This window comes from Hemiscyllium ocellatum, chromosome 47 (genome assembly GCF_020745735.1).
Source record: "Hemiscyllium ocellatum isolate sHemOce1 chromosome 47, sHemOce1.pat.X.cur, whole genome shotgun sequence".
NCBI lineage: Eukaryota > Metazoa > Chordata > Chondrichthyes > Orectolobiformes > Hemiscylliidae > Hemiscyllium > Hemiscyllium ocellatum.
This window is the reverse complement of record NC_083447.1, coordinates 13,127,749-13,150,201: the sequence shown is the minus strand read 5'-3', so window position 1 is coordinate 13,150,201 and position 22,453 is coordinate 13,127,749. Positions and strand designations below refer to the sequence as shown.

Here is a 22,453-nt window from a genome sequence, read left to right as displayed (position 1 = left end):
CTGAGACATAGTCATTCATTGGCAAGGATATAAAACCAAGGCATACGCTGTCCCTTCTGGGAAATGTTAAAGATCACGTAGCACCTTGTCAAAGAAGAGCAGGAAACTCTTCCCAGTGTTCTGGAATCATCACTGACCTGGATTATTTAGTTGCCCCACTGTTTCTTTTTGTTGAAGCTTGCTTTGAGCTGCTGTGTTTCCTACATTACAACAGTAACCATCCTTTAAAAGTACTTTGGGGGTGTCCTGAGGTCTCTAAATAAGGGCAGCAGTGTCTGTGGTATGAGGTGAGGGGGGATTGGTTTTGCAAGGAATGGTGGTGTTCATCATAATCCATTTCCCAGAGGGAACAGGGAGAAGGGTTTAAAAAAAAACAGTATGGTATGATTTCAGAGAACAGCATAAGAATTCTCCCTGGCTGATTTTTTTTGTGTTTGCAGGATTTTGCTGTATATAAATTGCTTATTCTCCATATACCCCTTCCCCCAAATACATACATACACACACACACACACACCCCTAACCCCTGCGATGGTTGAAGCAGGTTTATGCCAATCAATCACTATCTTGGTGGAACCTGGGACCGATCTGGTCAATTTTAGAAACACACCCAGGGAATGGATTGGACCATACCGTCACTTGAGCATTTAGGGGCCCTCTTGTGGCACAGTGGTAATGCCCCCACCTTGGGACTAGAGGTTTGCATTCAAGTCCCATCTGATCCAGAGATATGTCATAATATCACCGAACAGATTGATTTGAAAAAGAAGTTCGTTTTTTTTAAAAAAAACACAAAACAGTCACAGCCACAGGAACTTTCAAGGAGTCTTGTAGATTTATGTCATTTATTATTCTGACTTCTGATAATATTTTTTTAAGAAAAAGAGATATTCATGTTAAAAGCACCACACACTCTCCACCAATTGCAAGCTATATCACGAATGTGTGTAATTTCCGGACACACAGACAAAATTCCCATCGTATTCTGAAGTCGTCAGGCACTTGAGGAAGAAATGTCCCAAGTCATGTTTGGAGATGACCCGGCCTCCCCTTGCATTCACTGACACAGTGTAAGCCTCAGTTAAGGGGTGATCATCTGTGAAAGGGAAAGAGATATTTGTAACAGAAGTTTGGGATTAGGAGGATACAAATTACTGGGAGAGTGATTCAAATAGAAATGCAGTGAAAAGGAGGAAATTCACAGGGATATGGGGATAGGGATAAACAGGAATACTGGGATAGGGAGACCATATAGGAATATCAGGATAGGGAAGATAGAAAGGAACTGGGATAGGGAAGTTACTACTGAAATATCTGGATACGGTGCAAACAAAACTTTTTGGATAGTAAGAGGAAGAATTTCTAAGCTAACACACAACCTTAGCTCCAACCCATAGAATTTCTTTCCAGCAGTAATCTGCATCGAACACGACTGTTACAAACAGGAGACAATCTAATAGTAAATACTGGAAAAACTTAACTTACTCAGAGCCAAAGTTAGAGAGTCTTGGAGAGCTGCATCAGAGAAAAAGGCGCTTTGGGCCAATGTCAAAAAAATAACCACCTATGGCTCAGTGGTTAGCACTGCTGCCTCACAGCACCAGGCACCCGGGTTCAATTCCTGCCTCGGGCAACAGTCTGTGTGGAGTTTGCACATTCTCCCCATGTCTACGTGGGTTTCCTCTGGGTACTCCAGTTTCCAAAATGTGCAGATTAGGTGAATTGGCCATGCTAAATGGCCCATAGTGTTAGTGGATTCATCAGGGGTAAATATAGGGGGTGGGTTTCTCTTTGTGGGGGGGGAGGGGAGGGGAGGGGAGGGGAGGGTGTCGGTGTGGACTTGTTGGGCCAAAGGGCCTGTTTCCACATTGTAGGTAATCTAATCTAAGTATTCTAATCCCAGTTTCCAGACCTTATCCCATAGCCTTGGACAGAATGGCAAGACATTTGCTGCCACAGGTAACAGTTTAAGTGAATTTTGTAGATGCATTTAAGGAGAAGGTAAACAACATGGTGGAAAAAGCAATAGAATGGTATGTTTGATGAAAAAGGGTTGGAAAGGGTTGCTGTGAAACATAGATAGCACATGGAACTGTTGTTAGAAAAGTCATTGTTTTCAACACCTACTCAGAAACATTATCACAATCTGATTTGTAGCTTCATAGCTTTATTACAGATTACCCTGGAAAGAACTTCTAACCAAGATCATACTATATTGGATGTAAAAGAGGTTTGATCTGGCTTCATAATGCAGTCCTTAATTTATCATGAGGTTTGGGATTTGGGATTCTAGTCTGCAATGCTCCCTTAGATTGCATAGTTTCTATTCATACTGTGTTGCATCCAAGTCTGTCTTAACCAAGAGTGACTCCTCTCTAATAATAAAAAACACATACTGACCTCCAACATACAGCTCTATAGTACAGGTTACTCCATTCTTTCAGACTCACAATAGCACGTGACTGCTGATGTTAGTACTACAATGGGTATTTATAGCACAAAAATAGAAAAATAGAGAAGAACATTAGCATAGAGTTGATTAAATAGGATAGGATGCAAACAGAAATTTTGGCAATAGAGGACAGACACCAGAAAATCAAGGTAGGAATGATACAAGAAAGGAAGAATTTTCACTGCACAGGGTAGAAAACTACTGAATTGTAATTTTGGGACATGCTAAGGATGTAGAAAGTGACTTTAAGTGCAAAATGCTTCCTTTACAAATCTGCAAATGTGTGCAAAATTCATCCCAATTGGAGAATGCTTTCAAATAAAAAGTTAAATTTCAACCAGCTCTTGAAGAATTCTCAGAAAACAAAGTGTGACATTGGTTGATTTATGTTTGACTGCCACCAGAGCAGTGTTCTGGTGCCATCTGGTGGTTGAACTTTGTATTCTGCAAGATGTAGCATAATCTATCTTGTATAGGAGGGCTCTGGGGAGTGTTGCTGAATAACGGGAGCTATGGGTACATGTGCATAGTTCCGTGAAAGTGGAGTCGCAGATACACAGGGTGGTGTAGAAGGCATATGCTTTCATTGGTCAGTGCATTGAGTATAGGTGTTGGGTTGTTACGTTGCAGCTGTACAGGGCATTGGTTAGGCCACTTTTGGAATACTGCATTCAATTCTGGTTTCCCTGCTATCGGGAAGATACTGTTAAACTTGAAAGGGTTCAGAAAAGGTTCACAAGGATGTTGCCGGGATTGGAGGGTTTGAGCCGGGATAGGGAGAGACTGACCTTATAGAAAGGTTTATAAAGTTATGAGGGGCAGAGATAGAGTGAATAGCCAGTGTGTTTTTCCCAGACTAAGGGAGTTGAAAACTAGAGGACATATGTTTAAGTTGAGAGGCAAAAGATTTAAAAGGGATCTAAGGGGCAACTTTTTCACATAAGAGGATGGTGTGTGTATGGAATGAGCTGCCAGAGGAAGTAGTTGTAAAGTGGTGCTGGAATAGTACAGCAGGTTAGGCAGCATCCAAGGAGCAGGAGAATCAACATTTCGGGCAGGCATAAGCCCTTCATCAGTATTCCTACTGTGCTTTTCCAGCGCCACACCTTTCGACTCTGATCTCCAACATCCACATTCCTCACTTTTTTCCTGCCAGAGGAAGTGGTGGAGGCTGGTACACTTACAACATTTAAAAGGCACCTGGATGGGTATTTGAATAGGAAGGGTTTAAAGGGATATGGGCCAAGTGATGGCAAATGGGACTAGATTAATTTAGGATATCTGGTCAGCATGGATGAGTTGCACTGAAGATTCTGTACATCCCTATGACTCTACTTCCCGTGGAATATTTTATTGAACAGGGTAGTATTTGGAGAGCTGAGAATGTGATGATAAATCTGTTTGTAGCTAAAACAGTGTTATTGCATGAAGTGAGCTATAGTTTTTAAAAAGAGTGTAAATGTGAGTGTCAATACCTCATTATCTTTAGCAATGCTGTTTCTCAGAGTAATTAGTTGTGATGTTCTGGTATGGGTCATTATTGCAAAGTTTCTGGCAGCCTGCAGTGATGGGACAGACATTGTAACAGCATGGACATCATGTGCCAATCATGCAGTTGCATTAGCATCAATGCAGCTTTTCAAATTACCTTTCAAGTGAGGAACTCTCATTCTAATAATTGTGAGTGAAAACCTTTCTCACCATCTTCCCTGTAGATATTTTGCCAATGATTTTGAACCCACTTGCCAGTAAGAATAATTTTTCTGTATTTGCATTGTCAAAATATCTTCAACATAATCGTAGAATCCCTACAGCGTGGAAGCAGGCCATTCAGCCCATCAAGTCCACAATGACCCTCCGAGGAACATTTCTCCCAGACCTACCCTATTCCTGTAAGCCTGTATTTCCCACAGCTAATCCACCCAGCCTCTACATCATGCTTCCATTTAGATTGGATGTCTCTGCCCCATGTCCTGCAGTAATTTTAGTCAAAAACAGTAAAGATGATCTCACTGTCAATGTGAGGTGGAAACACAGCCACATAGTCCAGCCCAGAATTCTTCAGTACTTCATACATCCTCTGGTGATCCTCTGTGAGATCCAGCAATCGTGGTGGGATCTTGGCTTTGTCCCATAAAAGGAATGCTGTAGAAGTAGAAAGAACACATCAACTGCCTTCATCTCTCACCACCCTAACTGGAAGAGACATCTCCACAAATATTCCCATCCTCACCGACAGAGGAGCCTAGCACATTAGTGCAAAAGGCAAGGCTGAAGGGTTTGCCACTATCATCAGTCCGAGGTACCAAATGGACAATCCATAGAGTCATAGACAATCCATCTTGGTACCTTCCTGAAGACCCTAGCATCACAGATGTCACTCCACATGAACCCCATGCAAAGGAGTTAATAGGATATTGTAATGATGCTATGGCTTTAAGAAGTGTGTATTGCCCTGGTTTTATTTGGAGAGAGGTTTTAAGGAAGAGGTATCAAGCTGTCTATTGAAAGCTCATAAAACAACAGCTTGGGAGGCTTTGGATGTTTTTAAAAAGTTGGAACAATAGAAGCAGCCTGAATGGGTGGGGCCAACTCCTACAGAAACAGGATTTTTAGTTTTTCATTAGCAGTCGTTGCTGGGGTTTTGAAACTAAATGTGGAAGCTGTTTTTCCTTTCTTGGTAACAGCTAAAAGTTGGGGGTTCTCTTCCTGCTGCTGGAATTGCACGTGAGACAATCTGTTTTTCTGAATTTGCCTTTGTCGAGGTTTGTGGAATGTTACTGGCTTATGCCCGAAACATCGAATTTCCTATTCCTTAGATGCTGCCTAACCTGCTGTGCTTTAACCAGCAACACATTTTCAACTATATTGGAATAGTTAATTAGCAATAGTTAGTTACTTTATCTATTATTTTGTTAAGTATTTCAATAGTTACAGCTGAGCCAATTATTTTCTTTATTTTTTCTTTTATTATATTTTAACTATAGAGTACGAATAAAATGTGTTTGCTTCAAATCTGATAGTTTGACCAATCAAATTGCATCCAGAATGCAACACTTTATACTTACATTTAAAATAAGCAAAAGTTAGGGTCTAAACTGTCTTTCTTAATACATTTTAAGGGGTTTTGGTCTGGTCCATTACAATATTGAGAAACTGAATACTGTGAAGTCTTTGGATCTGACAATATTCTGGAAATAATACTTAAGATTGTGCTGTTAAACTATCTATGCACCAAGCCAAACCATTCCAGTACAGTTACAACATTGACCTTGACCCAGTAATGCGGAAAATTATCCAGGCATGTCCTACTCAATAAAGGCAGGACAATTCCAACCCAGTCAACTGCTGCCCTTCCAGTCTCCTCTCAAACATCAAAGTGATGGAAGGTGTCATCAACAATGCTTTTCAACCAGTGTTTACTTTCCTATAACTTGCTCATTGATACTCAGTTTGGATTTTACAGGGCCACTCAGCTCCTGAATTCACTCCAGCATTGCTACAAAAATGGACAAGAGAGAAGGTGAGATTGACTACCCTTGACATTAAGGCAACATTTGACTAAATGTGGCATCAAGGAATCCCATGCAAGGAGTCAATGGGAATTGGGAGAAGATTCTTTGCTGGTTGAAGTCAAACTGAGCACAAAGGAAAATGATTATCGTTATTGGAAGTCAGTTATCTCAGCAACAATTCTGCAGAGTGTTTCCCGATGCCCAAACATCTTCAGCTGTTTCATTAATTAGATCATAAAAACTAGGAGCAGGAGTAGGTCTTCCAGCCCCTCGAGCATGCTCTGCCACTCAATAAGATCTTGGCTGATCTTTTCGTGGACTCAGTCCCACTTACCCGCATTTTCCTCATATCCCTTAATTCCAGTATTTTTCAAAAAAATATCTACCTCAGCTTTAAAAGCGTTGACTGAAGTAGCATCAACTATTTCCCTGGGCATGGAATTCCATAGATTAACAACCCTCTGGGTGAAGAAGCTCCTTCTCAGTGCAGTTCTAAACCTGCTTTGTCTAATCTTGACGCCATGCTCTCTTGTCCTGGTTTCACACCAGTGGAGACACCCTATCTATTTCTATTTCATATTCATAATTTTATATGTTTCTATAAGATCCCCCCTCATTTTCCTAAATTCCAATGAATAAAGTCCTAACCTACTCAGCCTTTCCTCATAAGCCAACCCCCTCAACTCCGGAATCAACCTAGTGAACCTCCTCTGCACCCCTTCAGTGCCAGTACATCCTTTCTTAAGGAGACCAAATCTGCATACAGTATTCCAAGTGTGGCCTCAACAGCACCTTGTACAACTGTAACATTACCACTCTGCTTTTAATCTCAACCCCTTTACCAATGAAGGACAAAACTCCATTTGCCTTCCTAATTACTTGTTGTAGCTGCAGACCAACCTTCTGTGATTCATGCACAAGGACACCCAGGTCCCCCTGCAAATCAGCATGCTGCAACTTTCTACCATTCTAGTAATAATCTATTTTGCTGTTACTCCTACCAAAATGTATGACTTCATATTTGCTAACATTGTATTCTGTCTGCCAGACCATTGCCCACTCACTCAATGTATCTATGTTCCTCTGCAAAGTTTCACAGTCCTCTGCACACTTTACTCTGCCACTCATCTTAGTCATCAGCAAATTTTGACACATGGTCCCCAACTCCAAACCATCTCTATAAACTGCAAATAATTGTGGTCCCAACACCGATCCCTGAGGCACACCACTAGTTGCTCATTGCCAGCACAAATAGCACTCATTTATCCCCACTCTTTGCTTCCTGTCAGTCAACCAATCCTCTATCCATGCTAATAATCGACCCCTCGCACCATGCATCCTTATCTTATGCTGCAGCCTCATGTGCGGCACCTTGTCAAAGGCCTTTTGGAAATCTAGGTACACCACATCCACTGGGTCTCCATTGTCTGCCTTGCTTAAAATGTCTGCATAGAATTCCAAAAGATTTGTGAAGTATGACCTGCCCTCCATGAGCCCATGCTGCACCTGTACAGTGAATAATTTGTTGCAAGCTGCCTTGCCATTGCTTCCTTGATAATAGACTCAAGCATCTTCCCCACTACAGAGGTTAAGCTCATTGGTCTATATTTACCCATCTTTTGTCTACTTCCCTTTTTAAACAGTGGTGTCACCTTTGCTATTTCCCAATCTGCTGGGTTTGCCCCAGAGTCCAGCGAATTCCAGAAAATTACCGCCAGTCCACCTGCTATTTCTCCCGCCATCTCTTTTAGTACCCTGGGATACATTTCATCAGGGCAAAGAGACTTATCTATCCTTAGCTCCATTAGCTTAGCCAACACTAACTCTTCCGTAATAACAGTTGTTTCTACCTTTGTCCCCTCACCACTTACTGGCATGTTATTAGTATCCTCTGCTGTGAAGACCAATGCAAAAGTACTTGTTCAATGCTTCAGCCATTTCATCACACCCCATAACTAACTGCCCCTTCTCATCCTCTAAAGGACCAACATTTACTTTAGCTACTGTTCTTCATTTCATATATTTATAGAAACTTTTGCTATCCGTCTTTATATTCTGTGCTAGATTTTTCTCATACTCTATCTTACTTTATAGCTCTTTTTGTGGCTGTTGACCTTTAAAGGTTTTCCATTCTTCTGGATTCCTGCTGTTTTTTAGATTAGATTAGATTACTTACAGTGTAGAAACAGGCCCTTCAGCCCAACAAGTCCACACCGACCCGCCGAAGCGCAACCCACCCATACCCCCACATTTACCCCTTACCAAACACTACGGGCAATTTAGCATGGCCAATTCACCTGACCCGCACATCTTTGGACTGTGGGAGGAAACCGGAGCACCCGGAGGAAACCTACGCAAACACGGGGAGAACGTGCAAACTCCACACAGTCAGTCGCCTGAGTCGGGAATTGAACCCGGGTCTCAGGCGCTGTGAGACAACAGTGCTAACCACTGTGCCACCGTGCCGCCCACTTAGCCACTTTGTATGCCTTCTCTTTCACCCATGGCAGATTACCCCCTCCGTTTACAGTCCTTCTTTCTCACTGGAGTATACTTTTGCTGAGCACTTTGAAACATTTCTTCGAAGGTCCTCCACTGCTCATCAACTCTGTTTCCAGTCGACTTTAGTCCTCAAGCACCAATCAAGACTCCTCAGATACCAAAGCAGTACATGTCCAAATATAGCAAGACCTGGGTAACAATCAGGCACGTGCTGGTAGGTGCCAGGAAATGATCATCTCTCATAACACAGAATTCAACCAGCACCACTTAACATTCAATGGCATTAGCATTGCTGAGTTCCCAACTATCAGCGAATTATCATTGACCAGAAATCGAACTGGGCCAGTCACATAAATACTGTGGTTCCACAAGATCTCTTGTATACCGTAGATTAAAAATTATGACCCTCTTTCAAATCTAACTTCATAGGTTAAGAGATGGTTTGCCTCCCTCATTCCATTATCTTTTGAAATGGAGTACAATTGCCTGCAAAACGTTGAATGTTTAGGTTGCAATTAGCAATTTCTTGCTCAGTTAGTCTCTGAATATTTTACTAAGATGCAGAGTTTTCTGACTCTTTCTGCTTTCTCATCAAGACCTTGGTTATTCATTTTATTCCATGTTAAAGGACTCTTAATACAGTTGTGCAGACTGTTAGGTATGGGTTCAGCAGGGCAGTAAAAACTCCCAGTTTAGATATTCAAAATTATGGAGCCGACTTGACTTCCCAGTAACCGCCCATTTTAATTCCCCTTCCCCACTCCCTTTCCAACATAACAATCCTAGGCTTCCTCCATTGCCACAAATTGGAGGAACACCTCATCTTCCGCCTAGGCAGCCTATAGCTCGGAGGACTTAACACTCAGTTCTCCAATTTCAAAAAATCTCCCTTCCCATCCCCTTTCCCTCGCTTCCATTCCTCTGATCAACCCGGCGGGGTTGTGGACGGCGCGGTGGCGCAGTGGTTAGCACTGCTGCCTCACAGCGCCTGAGACCCGGGTTCAGTTCCCGACTCAGGCGACTGACTGTGTGGAGTTTGCACGTTCTCCCCATGTCTGCGTGGGTTTCCTCCGGGTGCTCCGGTTTCCTCCCACAGTCCAAAGATGTGCGGGTCAGGTGAATTGGCCATGCTAAATTGCCCGTAGTGTTAGGTAAGGGGTATATGTAGGGGTATGGGTGGGTTGCGCTTCGGCGGGTCGGTGTGGACTTGTTGGGCCGAAGGGCCTGTTTCCACACTGTAAGTAATCTAATCTAATCTAACCCATCCTTCCAGCTGCCAACCGGATTCATTGCTCCCAGCTACCAACCAGGCTGTACCCTCTACCTGTGTTTACCTATGCCTACCTTACCACCCTGCCTCCTCCCCACCCAAACCCCACTCCCCCTCTTATCTGCAGCTCCCCTTACTCCCACCCCCAATTCTGAAGATGGGTTACATCTGAACTGTTGACTTCTCCACCTCCTGATGCTGCCTGGCTTGCTGTGTTCTTCCAGCCGCCTGCCTGTCTACTTTGAATTCCAGTAACTGCAGTATTTTTTGTCTCTAACACCACTGAATAGCAAAGTGTTTACCACTTAGAAGATGAAATAACTTGAGAATAAAGGGTCATCTATGGCTTAGTTTATAGCATTCTCACATCTCAATTGGAGGTTTGTCGGTTCGTTGGAAATACTTCAGCACAGGAGCTAAATAACACAGTCATGCATCTTCCACAGCACTAACTTTCCTCCCTCTTCAGTAACAAAATGATCTGTCTCAAAGTTATAAGAGTTTGCTATATAAAATGTAAGTCTTTTGTTTCTTTGGGCTATCAGCCTGAAACTCACTTGACATGCAGGCTACCACCTTTCTCACATTGTGGGCCTTCATCGCTTCAACAATGTTCTTGGTTCCTTCAGACATCATTGTGGTGGGGCCTGTACAGGCAGAAACATACAAAGGCAATACAAAGTAGTGAGTATGACAGTGTTGCTCCAAGTCCAATGCTCATTTATAGGCTTTACACTCCCAGAGGTTTAGTGCTGAAAGAGTCACATCTACAAGGATTGTAACAAGTCTTTTGTCATGTGATTTAATTACCACGTCTAAGAGTTTGGGTTCATTTCAGACTGATCAACAAGAAGGCAAGGTCAGGAAATGTCTTTAGACTTAGGTTTCTAAAGAAACCTGTTTATTGCTTATTAAGTTCTAACCACAACAAAAACACTGGGCGATACGATGGCTCACCACTGCCTCACAGCGCAGGGACCCAGGTTCAATTCCAGCCTTGGGTAAGTGCCTGTGTAGGTTTCTTCTGGGTGCTCCAGTTTCCTCCCACAGTCCAAAGATTTGCAGGTTGGGTGGACTAGCCATGCTAAATTGCCCATAGTGTTTTGGCCAGTTGGATTAGCCATGGGATGTACAGGGTTACAAGGATAGGGGTGCTGGATTGATGCTCTTCAGAAGGTCGGTGTGGATTTAATGGGCTGAAAGGCCTCTTTCCACACTAGTGATTGTATGATTCTATAATCATTTGAAATATACCAGGCTCTAATTGCAGTACAGAAAGACTATTCTGCACATGTGCTTCTATCAATCACTTAGCTGAAGGCCTCGTTGTATGGTGGAGGGTGGGAGTCCTAGGAAGGGAAGTCTATTGCTCATTGTCTTGTAGCTGACAGCCAGTGGATAAAGAGGAAGCCTTGTAAGGCTGGGGTGTACATGAGTGGTTTGTCCCCCTCACCACACCAAATCACATAAAACCCTCTAAGTCATGTCATAAAGCATCCACAAAATATCAACAAAAATATCAGGTGAAGGAACAAAAAGGACATATGAACGATGACAAACATGCCTCAACACCACAATATAAGAGAAAAAAGTTTTTTCTCCACAGCAATGAAAGGGTAACATGACTTTCCCTTTCAAAAATGTTGATACAAATATGTATACCCAGACTGGGTGATGATATCAGCAACCCCATCGCTCTATACCCTTCCAGCAGGAGGCCTAAAGCCTTTACCAACTCAGACCATTATTGGATGGCATTAGTGAGTCACCTAGCACTCAATCTGCGATAGAAGGGTACCTTATTGAAGCCAAGGGAACGAAAATTCTGCAGCTACCTGAGCAAACCAATCATCAGTAACATTGATGGGAGGGGATCTGGCCATTTGATCTTGTCAAGGTTGGCCCCTCTACTGGTTAAAGTTTGTAATTACAGCATGACAAGTTTATATAGGAAATTTGTAACCTAAGTGTTGACACAGGAATACATAACAGAGAAAGCTGTATATTGACTGAATACGATTGATTGATTGATTGATTAATTAAACAAGAAACCAATTTGTATGTCAGAAATGTAGATGATTTATGTTGACAGTGAAGTGACATCACAGAAACAGCTCATTGACCCAACGCTTTGTGCTGGTGTTGATGCTCCAGGTGAGCCTCCCGCTATTTTAGGTCATCTCACCTCACCAGAATATCTTCCTATTCCTTTTTCTTTCATTTGCTTATCTACTGTCTTTTAAACTCACCTAAGATATTTCAACATAACCACGTCATACGAAGAGAGTTCAATTTAGCTGCTCATAGCCTTGCAGAGAGACTTACTCAGGTCATTCCTGGTTCCCAGAATAATGATGACTCCGTCCTGACCTTTGACTGCCTTCTGGACATCTTCCTTGTTCAGAACATCACCGACTATGACGTGTAATCCTTTGCATTCAGCTGGAAGTCTGGCTGGATCACGGACCAGAACAGTGACCTCATAACCTACAAGAAACAGAGCGCATGTGCAATGGGCAAAAAACCGATGTGGAACCACTTTGACCAAGGACAATCCACCCAGAATAGTTGTTCCAGATTTGATTTTGTTCTCAAATTCAGCAGGTTTCCCCACTTGACATTTACTAACAGATATTGCAAATTATACCAAGGAATTATGTCACTGTACAATTTAACCTGTAGACTTCATGTTATCAATTTCAACAGAATCAATTATGTCTAATTGTTCATCAAATTTTAAATATGTGTAATCAACCGATTCGGACACACCTCTAAGGCAGGTGGGACTTGAACCCAGGACCTTTAGCCAACTGGTAACCAATTTGTTTTATTCTGGTTCTCGCTTCCTTCCAACCCTTTGAAGCTGCAAAACATTAGCATCTTAACACAGAAATCGCCAATTAGCGTCAAACCATTTAGCAGTATCTCTGTGAATGTAGCAGCTGTTAACTATATATTAATTTACTTTAATTATACTCAGATGGAGGTCATCAATTACTGGTTTCACATGAGCAGATATAAGGAGACACTCCATCAAATGGAGGCGTGGTTGAAGTAAGAGATCTTTACTTTAATGTTGTACTCTGTAAATAAACATTGTACTGAGTAAAGATTGGCTGCAGTTCTATCCTCCAACAACTGACTTTCTTAAATATAAGAAGTGATTTGACTCATTTGATGGCAGACGTAGGAGTCATTCCTCTGAGACAGTTGTGGCTGTATGGGACATTAGTTAGGCCACTTTTGGAATACTGCATTCAATTCCGATCTCCCTGCTATAGGAAAGATAGAGTCAGAGATGTACAGCATGGAAACTGACCCTTCGGTCCAACCTGTCCATGCTGACCAGATATCCCAACCCAATCTATGTTGTAATACTTGAAAGGGTTCAGAAAAGATTTACAAAGATGTTGCCAGGGTTGGACGGTTTGAGTTAAAGGGAGAGGCTGAGGCTATTTTCTCTGGAGCATCAAAGGCTGAGGGCTGACCTTATAGATGTTTATAAAATCATGAGGGGTAGGGATAGGGTAAATAGACAAAGCCTTTCCCTAGGGTTGGGGAGTCCAAAACTAGGGGGCATAGGTTTAAGGTGAGGGAGTAAAGATTAAAAAGGGACCTAAGGGGAAAGCTTTTTATAGATGGTGGTGCTGTATGGAATGAGTTGCCAGAGGAAGTGGTGGATTCTGGTACAATTACAACATTTAAAAGACATCTGGACGGGTATATAATAGGAAAAGTTTTGAGGGATATGGGCAAAATGCTGGCAAGTGGGACTAGATTAATTCAGGATATCTGGTCAGCATGGGGTTGGGCTGAAGAGTTTGTTTTTGTGCTGTACATCTCTGTGACTCTATGACAGACCTGTGATCCAGTTAGCTTATTTTTTTATTCATTCATGGGATGTGATTGTTGTTGACTGGGCTAGTATTTATTGCGGATCCCTAACTGCCCTTAAGATGGTGTTGGTGTAGGTACACCCGTAGTGCTATTAGGGAAATAGCTCCAGGATTTTGACCTAGTGACCCTGGCAGATCGACAATATAGTTCCAAGTCAGTAGTGGATGGTTTGGAAGGGAACTTTCAGATATGCCATATATCTGCTGTTATTGCTTCTCTAAGTGGCAGGAGTTGCAGGCAACATTTCTAAATTTTCTTCTCAACTATACGGGCCTCCAAGAATCATATGTGGCATCGACTTTCAGAACCAGAGGTCAATGTCATAATCAGCCAACATTGATTGTTGTCACTCACACAGCCACATAGCTTAAAGGGAACATTAGTTGCAAGTGTGGAAGGTGCCAACTCTCAAGCTTTGTTGAGTTGTTTGCGGTGCATCTTGCAGGCGGTGGACAGGCTTTGGGGAATCAAGTTGTGAATTACTCATCTCACAATTCCCATCTGCTGTTATAGTCACAGTATTCAGATGGCTGGTCAAGTCTAGTTAAGTTTCTGGTCAATGCCCACCCCAGTTTGCTGATTGTGGGATATTCAGCAATGGTGATTCCTGGATAGAAAGAATATTACTCTACAGCTCTGGTCATTGGTCCAGACTAAACATTAATGTAAAAGTGCATTTTATCTCAGCACCCAGAATTTCGAGTGAACTGTAACACTACCACTGCTGAATGTTGAGGGAAGTGGTCAAGCTCTCTCTTGCTGGAGTTCGTCATTGCGTAACACTTATAATAGCTGGAATTGAATTTATTGTCACGTGTACCAAAGCACAGTGAAAAGCTTTGTCTTGCGAGCAATACAGGCACATCACAGAGTGAAGTAGCATAGAGAATTAAATAATAAGTAAACAGCGGCAAACAAAATCACAGTTACAGGGAAATGCAAAGAGTTTGTGAATCCAATCAGTATTCTAACAACAGTAGGGTAGAAACTGTTTCAAAACTGGCTGGTACATGTGTTCAGGCTTCTGTACTTTCTCCTTGAAGGTAGAGGTTGTAGAAAAACATTGCCAGGGTGGGATGGATCTTTGAGAATGCTGGCGGCCTTTCCTTGACAGCGGGCCTGGTAGATGGATTCTATAGATGGGAGGTTGGCCTTTGTGATTGTCCGGGCCGAGTTCACCCCTCTCTGTAACCGTCTCCGATCTTGAATGGTACAATTGCCATACCAGGTAGTGATACATCCAGACAGAATGCTGTCAATGGTGCACCTATAAAAATTGGCAAGGGTATTCACCGTCATGCCAAAATTTCCTCAGCTGCCTGAAGAAGAAGAGAAGTTGGGACTTTGTAACCAGTGCATCCACATGAAGAGTCCAAGAAAGCTTGTTGTGGATGTCCACTTCCAGGAGCTTGACATACACCATTCATTCCACCCTGTGCTGTGTGACCCAGTGACAGTGAAGGAATGATGATATATTTCCAAGTCAGGATGATGAGTGGCTTACAATGGCACATACAGGGAGTGGTGTTTCCATGTATCGTTCCACCTCTGTGCTGTTAATGTGTAGGGGGGCACGAATAACAACCCACTGAAAGTCAATAATGAGTTCCTTGGTTTTGCCGGCATTGAGAGTTAGTTGTTCTCAGTGCACCGTTTTTCCAGGTCTTCCACCTCCCGTCTGTAATCTGTTTCATCACCATCTGACATACGACCGACTATGATAGTGTCATCAACGAACATGTAAATGGCATTAGTCTGGTATTTGGCAATACAGTCATGGGTATACTGTGAATACAATAGGGGGCTGAGTACACACCCCTGGGGGACTCCAGTGTTGGGTGTAAGTAAGGATGAAATATTGTCCCCAGTCTTCACTGATTGTGGCCTTTGGGTCAAGAAACTGAGGATCCAGTTGCAGAGAGTGGGGCGTTGTCTGAGATCACTAAGTTTAGTGATCAGTCTCGAGGGGATAATAGTGTTGAAGGCTGAACTGGAGGCAATGAATAGGATTTTTACATAGCTGTTCTTGGTGTCAAGATGTTTTAGGGAGGAATGAAGGATAAGTGATATGGCATCCTACGTGGATCTGTTGGTCCGATAGGTAATTTGGAGTGGATCAAGAGTAGTGATTAGATTAGATTACTTAGTGTGGAAACAGGCTCTTCAGCCCAACAAGTTCACTGAAGCGCAACCCACCCAGATCCATTCCCCGACATTTACCCCTTCACCTAACACTACAGGCAATTTAGCACGGCCAATTCACCTAACCTGCACATTTTTGGACTGTGGGAGGAAACCAGAGCACCCGGAGGAAACCCATGCAGACATGGGGAGAATGTGCAAACTCAATACAGACAGTTGCCTGAGGTGGGAATTGAACCCAGGTCTCTGGTGCTGTGAGGCAGTAGTGCTAACCACTGTGTCACCAGTGGGGAGACTGGAGTTGATGCCATGACCAGCCTTTCAAAGCACTTCACGACCACTGAGGTTAGGGCCACTGGGCGGTTGTCATTGAGACATGCTGCATGAGTCTCGTTAGGCATAGGAATGATGTTGACTTTCTTGAAACAGGCAGGGACAGTGGCCTGCTGCAGGGAGAGGTTGAAGATGTCCGAGAAGACCTCTGCCAGTTATCTACGTGTGCTCTGAGTGCACAACCTGGTACTCCGTCTGGTCCCATCACTTTCCTTGGATTCACATGAAGGAAAACTGATCTGACTTCTGATGCAGTGACTGTTGGGATAGGTTCGTCAGGACTTGTTGGAATAGGTGTTACCTCTCCGCCGAAATTCTGCTCAAAGTGTGCATAGGAGGCATTGAGACAATCTGGGAGATGTGTCATAGTGCAAGATAGCAGACAGTCACTTTTTAGAACCCGTGATGTATTCAGTCCTTGCTATAGTCGCCAGGTGTCTGTCTGGGTCTCTAGTTTGGATCGGTATTGGTCATTGAATTAAATTTGCCACTTATCAGCTCAAGCCTGAATATTGCCCAGATTCTGGTAGTTTTGGACACAGGCTGCTTTACTGACTGAAGAGTTGCAACTGGAACAGAAACACTAATCATTAACAAACATCTCCATTTGTTACCGATTGATAAACTTCTCTCCCTCATCAGTTGACGGATAAAAAACATGACCAGCAGCGACAACATTTATCTGCCGATTACAGGCTGGTTTTAGCAACCGGTTGCTGTGATGTTTGGTCAGGAAATCAACCAACCACTGACAACATTTGAGGGCGAGGCAGCAGGAACCCTTCCCAATATCGGAGTGTAACTCAGCAAAAATTGACTAGAAGGAAACTAACAATTAGGTGGAAGATTCGCACAATGTTTTCATTTCCTCAAAAGAGAAAAAACCTTTCATTTATATAGTGCCGCAGAACATATGAAAGTGTTTTGCAGCCTATCAAGTAGTTTTAGAAGATAGGAATGTGGAGGAGTCCATTCAGCCCCTCAAGCTTGTTCCATCATTCCATGAGATTTGTCCCATTATTCTTGGTTACCAAGAATATCTCAATCTCAGTTTTCAACTAAAAAAGTTGATTTAGCATTAACTGTCATTTACAAAAGTGTTTCAAAGTTCTTCCACCCTTTTGCATGTAGAAGTGACCTGTGATAAAATATAAAGGAATTATATATTTTAAGTCATTTATTCAGTTTGGATTTTAATCTACTGGAATGTGTCTGTGAAGAGGTTTAAATGCTTAACTTGACAATATTTCTGAAGCTTTTTTCTTTTAAAGTCAGCATGAGCAAGGAAGTCCCTAGGGTGATAACTGGAATTTGTGCGCATTTGGAATGGTTTACCAGTTGACTGAGTAGATGTGGAGAAGCACTAACTTGCTTTCTGTTTATAAAGACCAAGGTTTTTTTTTGCTTAGAAATAAACCAGTAGCTTAGAAAGCCTTTCTTTCTCAGTTCACAGAGGTCCTGTTGGAGGTCAGATGTATAAGCAATTTCTCCTGAAGAAAGGAGATGGTTTCGAATTGTTTAGCAATAGGTTACCACAGTGTGAGGACTTTAGTTCTAAAATTCCAGACCAGAAACGTTTGAAAGGGTTCTTTGAAATTGAGAAATGGTAAGCACAGTTGTGTGACTAATCAAGGACAAGGCTACCAAACTTTGAAGACAAGGGATTAAAGGAAATAGATAAGATAAACCTACAGATGTGAAAGAGAAGAGAACTATCTGGTGTTTGAGTATTGTGTTGATGTTGGGATAGATGGGATTGTATTTTTACTGTGTTTCAAAATCTTTCAAATTGTGTTATATGCAGACAATTTGGTTTACTCTATTATGCAAAAGGAAAGTTAAAATAAACTTCTGTGTTATGTGAAAATGAAATCTGCAGCTTTGCATGCCAATTTTTGATTGAAAGATCACCTCATTAAATAATGAAGAGAAAAGCAACATTATCTGTCAAGCCAGATATCAGTCAGGGATCTGACTTGTCCAGTAATACCATCAACTGGAATTATAACAGTTTCTTAGTTTTACTCTGAAAGGCTTGTATCTAATTTTTAACTCTAAGTCGCTCTCCTAGGCTCTCAGACCGGATGAAATTGTTTCTGTCTATCTGCTAACCTTAATGTCAGCACTTTCACCAACTCGCCCATAACCTTTTAAAATTTCAGGAAAGGTATCCCTAGTCTGTGTAGTCTCTCCTCATAGCTGGATGCTAGCGCCTCTCTCTCTGCTGCTTGGTGGACCACCTGGGGAATTATACTGGCCCATTACTGTGTGCAGAGCTCTTCAGCACACACCTGAACCAGCACAGTGTGTTCATCATAAAACTGAGCCCAGGACCTCACTATGGTGGTGCCCTTGTAGCCATCTCCTATATTTTGGACCGCCCGGTGCCCGGGGAACTCTGCGCTGTCGGAGGGTGCTAATCTTTAGTCAGAAAGTTCGCCTGACACTACAACTGCCCTCTCAGGTCATGGTGGTCCTTCAAGGAGGAAAAGGGATGTCCTCCCTCTCCCAGACCCTCCCTGTCCTGGGCCATCCCATAATTACACCTCACCCAAATCCATAGCAACAAAAAGTCTGCCTATTCACTTGATGCTGTTTGTGGGATCTTGTTGTGTGCAAATTAGCTGACCAGCAATTGGCAAGTTGCCTTTTCTCAACATAAAAGGTGACCACTTGATTCCTTCCTTGGCTAACTGCACAAGCACTTGGTTATATAAATGCAGCACTTTCTGTCTCTTTGTTGTAAACTTTAATCGAATGTTTGGAGATTGCAAGGACGAATTATATAAAAATGCTGGGGTTTTGACGCAGCAAGACTGGGACTGTCTCTTATATGAAGATTTTCAGATCTTAAAAATGGGGAGAAGAGGCATGCCCAGCGAAGTTAGTGGAGACGCGATATGTCTGGGCAATTTCGATGAACCACCAGCTATACCCAACGCCTCTGACTCGCTCACTGCTCCAGATTGGGTCAGTTTCCCGGGAGGATTTGTTGTTTCTTACCGGCACTGACGGCCTGTGGAAGGGTAGCGAGTCCCGTCATCCCGGTGGAGCCGAAAATCACGACCTTCTTCCCCATGTTTGTGCCCTTGGATACTACCACCTCTCAGGCTCTGGATCTCACACTGAATGCAATGTTCTCCTCTCCAGGATCTGTAATTGTATCATTGGCTTCCGGGTGAGACTCCGCCCACTAATCATTTCGGCCCTCCCTCAAATTATTCGCTTGAACCCGGGCCTCCAGGATCAGAGGTGAGGACATGGCCATTGCATCAAAGTAACCCTTACCTCAGTTTATTTTTCCAATTAACCTGTTCAGGAAGTTATTGCACACCAATGGAGCTTGAACCCGAACCTCCTGGTAGAGAGGTAGGGACACTACCACCGTGCCTCAAGAGGCTCTACCCAATGTGTTGAAGCTATTTTTTAGTCAACCTGTTCAGAGATGTTATTACACACTTCTGGAGCAGGTAGGACCTGAACCTGGGTCTCTCTGTCCACAGCTACCACAGTACCACTGAGAGCCAAACTTCGGTATTGTAACTGATTCCCAATTATGTTATCCACCTGACATCTATCATTTTCTGGATTAGTGGTGCTGGAAGAGCACAGCAGTTCAGGCAGCCTCCAAAGTGCAGCGAAATCGACGTTTCGCTTTTGCCCGAAACGTTGATTTCGCTGCACTTTGGATGCTGCCTGAACTGCTGTGCTCTTCCAGCACCACTGATCCAGAATCTGGTTTCCAGCATCTGCAGTCATTGTTTCTACCTCGTTGATTTTAACCCTACTGCGAATCCTCTTGCCTGCCTTGAAGAAGTTTTCCTCCTCTTGAAGGGCTTTTGCCCGAAACGTTGATTTCGCTGCACTTTGGATGCTGCCTGAACTGCTGTGCTCTTCCAGCACCACTAATCCAGAATCTGGTTTCCAGTATCTGCAGTCATTGTTTTTACCTCATCTATCATTTTCTGCTTCATCTTACTCTCTTTCTTTCTTCATCCGGGGGGGGAGCGGGGTAGGGGAAGGGGGGGGGTCTGGATTTGTTTCCATGACCATTCCCCCTCCTAGAAATGTACAGGTCATTCTGCTATAACGCACGTTTTGTCAGCACGAATTGGCTATATCGCGATTGACCAATTGTGGACTTTGTTTGGATAACATGAACTTTCTCCTGAACGGGTGTAGTGCTTTTCTATAGTGACCTTCTACAGCGCGATTTTCTATAGTAGTTTCTCATAGCATGCAGAATGACCTTACCTTGGCTGTATCTCAACTTTCTCCTCTTCAAAGATTGGAATTAGTCCTCTCCCAGTTAGTTATTTTCCCCCTGTATTTCCCCTTGTCCACAGCCAACCTAAACAATGTGGTAGAACATAGAACATTACAGCGCAGTACAGGCCCTTCGGCCCTCGATGTTGTGCCGACCTGTGAAACCAATCTGAAGCCCATCTAACCGACACTATTCCATTCTCATCCATATATTTATTCAATGACCATTTAAATGCCCTTAAAGTCGGTGAGTCTACTACTGTTGCAGGCAGGGCATTCCACGCCCTTACTACTCTCTGAGTAAAGAACCTACCTCTGACATCCATCCTATATCTATCACCCTCAATTTAAAGCCATGTCCCGTTGTGCTAGTCATCAGCATTGGCGGAAAAAGGCTGTCACTGTCCACCCTATCTAGTCCTTTGAGCATCTTGTATGTCTCTATTAAGTCACCTCTTAACCTTCTTCTGTTTAATGAAAACAGCCTCAAGTCTCTCAGGCTTTGCTCATAAGACCTTCCCTCCATACCAGGCAACATCCTCATAAATCTCCTCTGCACCCTTTCCAGTGCTTCCACGTCCTCCCAATAATGCAGCGACCAGAACTGTATGCAGTACTCCAAGTGCAGCTGCACCAGAGGCTTGTACAGCTGCAACATGACCTCATGGCTCCGAAACTCAATCCCTCAACCAATAAAAGGTCACACACCATGTGCCTTCTTATCAACCCTATCCACCTGGGTGGCAAGTATCAGGGATCTATGCACATGGACACTGAGACCTCTCTGCTTATCATAACTACCAAGAATCTTACCATTAGCCCTGAACTCTATATTTCTGTTACTCTTTCCAAAGTGAATCACCTAACACTTTTCTGCATTAAACTCCATTTGCCACCTCTCAGTCCAGCTCTGCAACTTATCTGTGTCCCTCTGTAAACCTGCAACATCCTTCTACATTCTCCACAAGTCCTCCAACTTTAGTGTCATCCGCAAATTTACTAAGCCATCCTTCTACACCCTCATCTAGGTCATTTATAAAAATGACAAACAGCAGTGGCCCCAAAATGAATCCTTGCAGTACCCCACTAGTAACTGAATATTTCCCTGCTCGCCAATTTCTGATTCAAACCACTAAATCACCCTCAATCCTGTGCCTCTGTGTTTTCTGCAATAGTCTACCATGGGGAACCTTATCAAGCACCTTTCTGAAATCTATATACACCACATCAACCATTTTACCCTCAGCCATATGTTTGGTCACCCTCTCAAAGAACTCAATAAGGTTTGTGAGGCACAACCTACCTTTCACAAAACCGTGTTGACTCTCCCTAATCAACTTATTCCTTTCTAGATGATTATAAATCCTAATTCTTATAATGCATTCCAACACTTCATCCACAATAGACGTAAGGCTCACAATCTATAGTAACCAAAGTTGTCTACTCCCTTTTTGAACAATGGGACAATATTTGCTATCCTCCAGTCTTTTGGCACTATTCCTATAGACAATGACAACATAATGATCAAAGCCAAAGGCTCTGCAATCTCCTCCTTAGCTTTGCAGACAATCCTGCCAGGGAACTTATCTTTTTTCACACTTTCCAGAATTGCTAACACCTCCTCCTTATGAACCTTAATCTTCGTCTAGTCTAATAGCCTGCATCTCAGTAGCTGTTCCTTGAACAAGCTCCACATTTCAATTATGCCATCCCCTGCTGTTTCCTTCCCCATCCTATACATTCTGAATCTTGCCTAATTGCATCATAATTGCCTTTCCCCCAGCTATAACTTTTGTCATGTGGTATATGCCTATCCCTTTCCATCGTTAACATACATGTAACCGAATTGTGATCACTATTACCAAAGTGCTCACCTGCCACCAAATCTAATACCTGGCCTGGTTCATTACCCAATACTAAATCCAGTATGGCCTCACCTTTTGTCGGCCTATCTACAGGAAACCCTCCTGCATACATTGGACAAAAACCGACCTATTGAAAGTATTTGAACTATAGTGTTTCCAGTCAATATTTGGAAAGTTAAAGACCCCATAACAACCATCCTGTTATTTTCGC

At 42.9% G+C, this 22,453-nt stretch overlaps 1 protein-coding gene across 1 annotated transcript; it reads right to left on the bottom strand.

Annotated features, from left to right (window-relative positions):
- Nucleotides 1-828: 828 nt before the first annotated feature.
- On the bottom strand, nt 829-19,280 carry blvrb (biliverdin reductase B). Its single transcript, XM_060855996.1, has 5 exons — nt 19,115-19,280; nt 12,065-12,226; nt 10,297-10,386; nt 4,466-4,597; nt 829-1,096 (listed from the first exon to the last, which is right to left on the bottom strand). The coding sequence occupies exons 1-5, from the start codon at nt 19,188-19,190 to the stop codon at nt 936-938; spliced, it is 621 nt and encodes a 206-aa protein (XP_060711979.1). The 5' UTR covers nt 19,191-19,280; the 3' UTR covers nt 829-935.
- Nucleotides 19,281-22,453: the final 3,173 nt, after the last annotated feature.

Bases quoted from the DNA above. Each gene is read 5' to 3' on its own strand.
- blvrb (XM_060855996.1), bottom strand. From the start codon at position 19,190: ATGGGGAAGAAGGTCGTGATTTTCGGCTCCACCGGGATGACGGGACTC. The intron at 10,387-12,064 runs GTAAGTCTCTCT...CTGCCTGTACAG, and splicing joins GGGAACCAGGAATGACCTGA to GCCCCACCACAATGATGTCT. The intron at 4,598-10,296 runs GTGAGTTTCAGG...CTACTTCTACAG, and splicing joins GGTGGTAGCCTGCATGTCAA to CATTCCTTTTATGGGACAAA.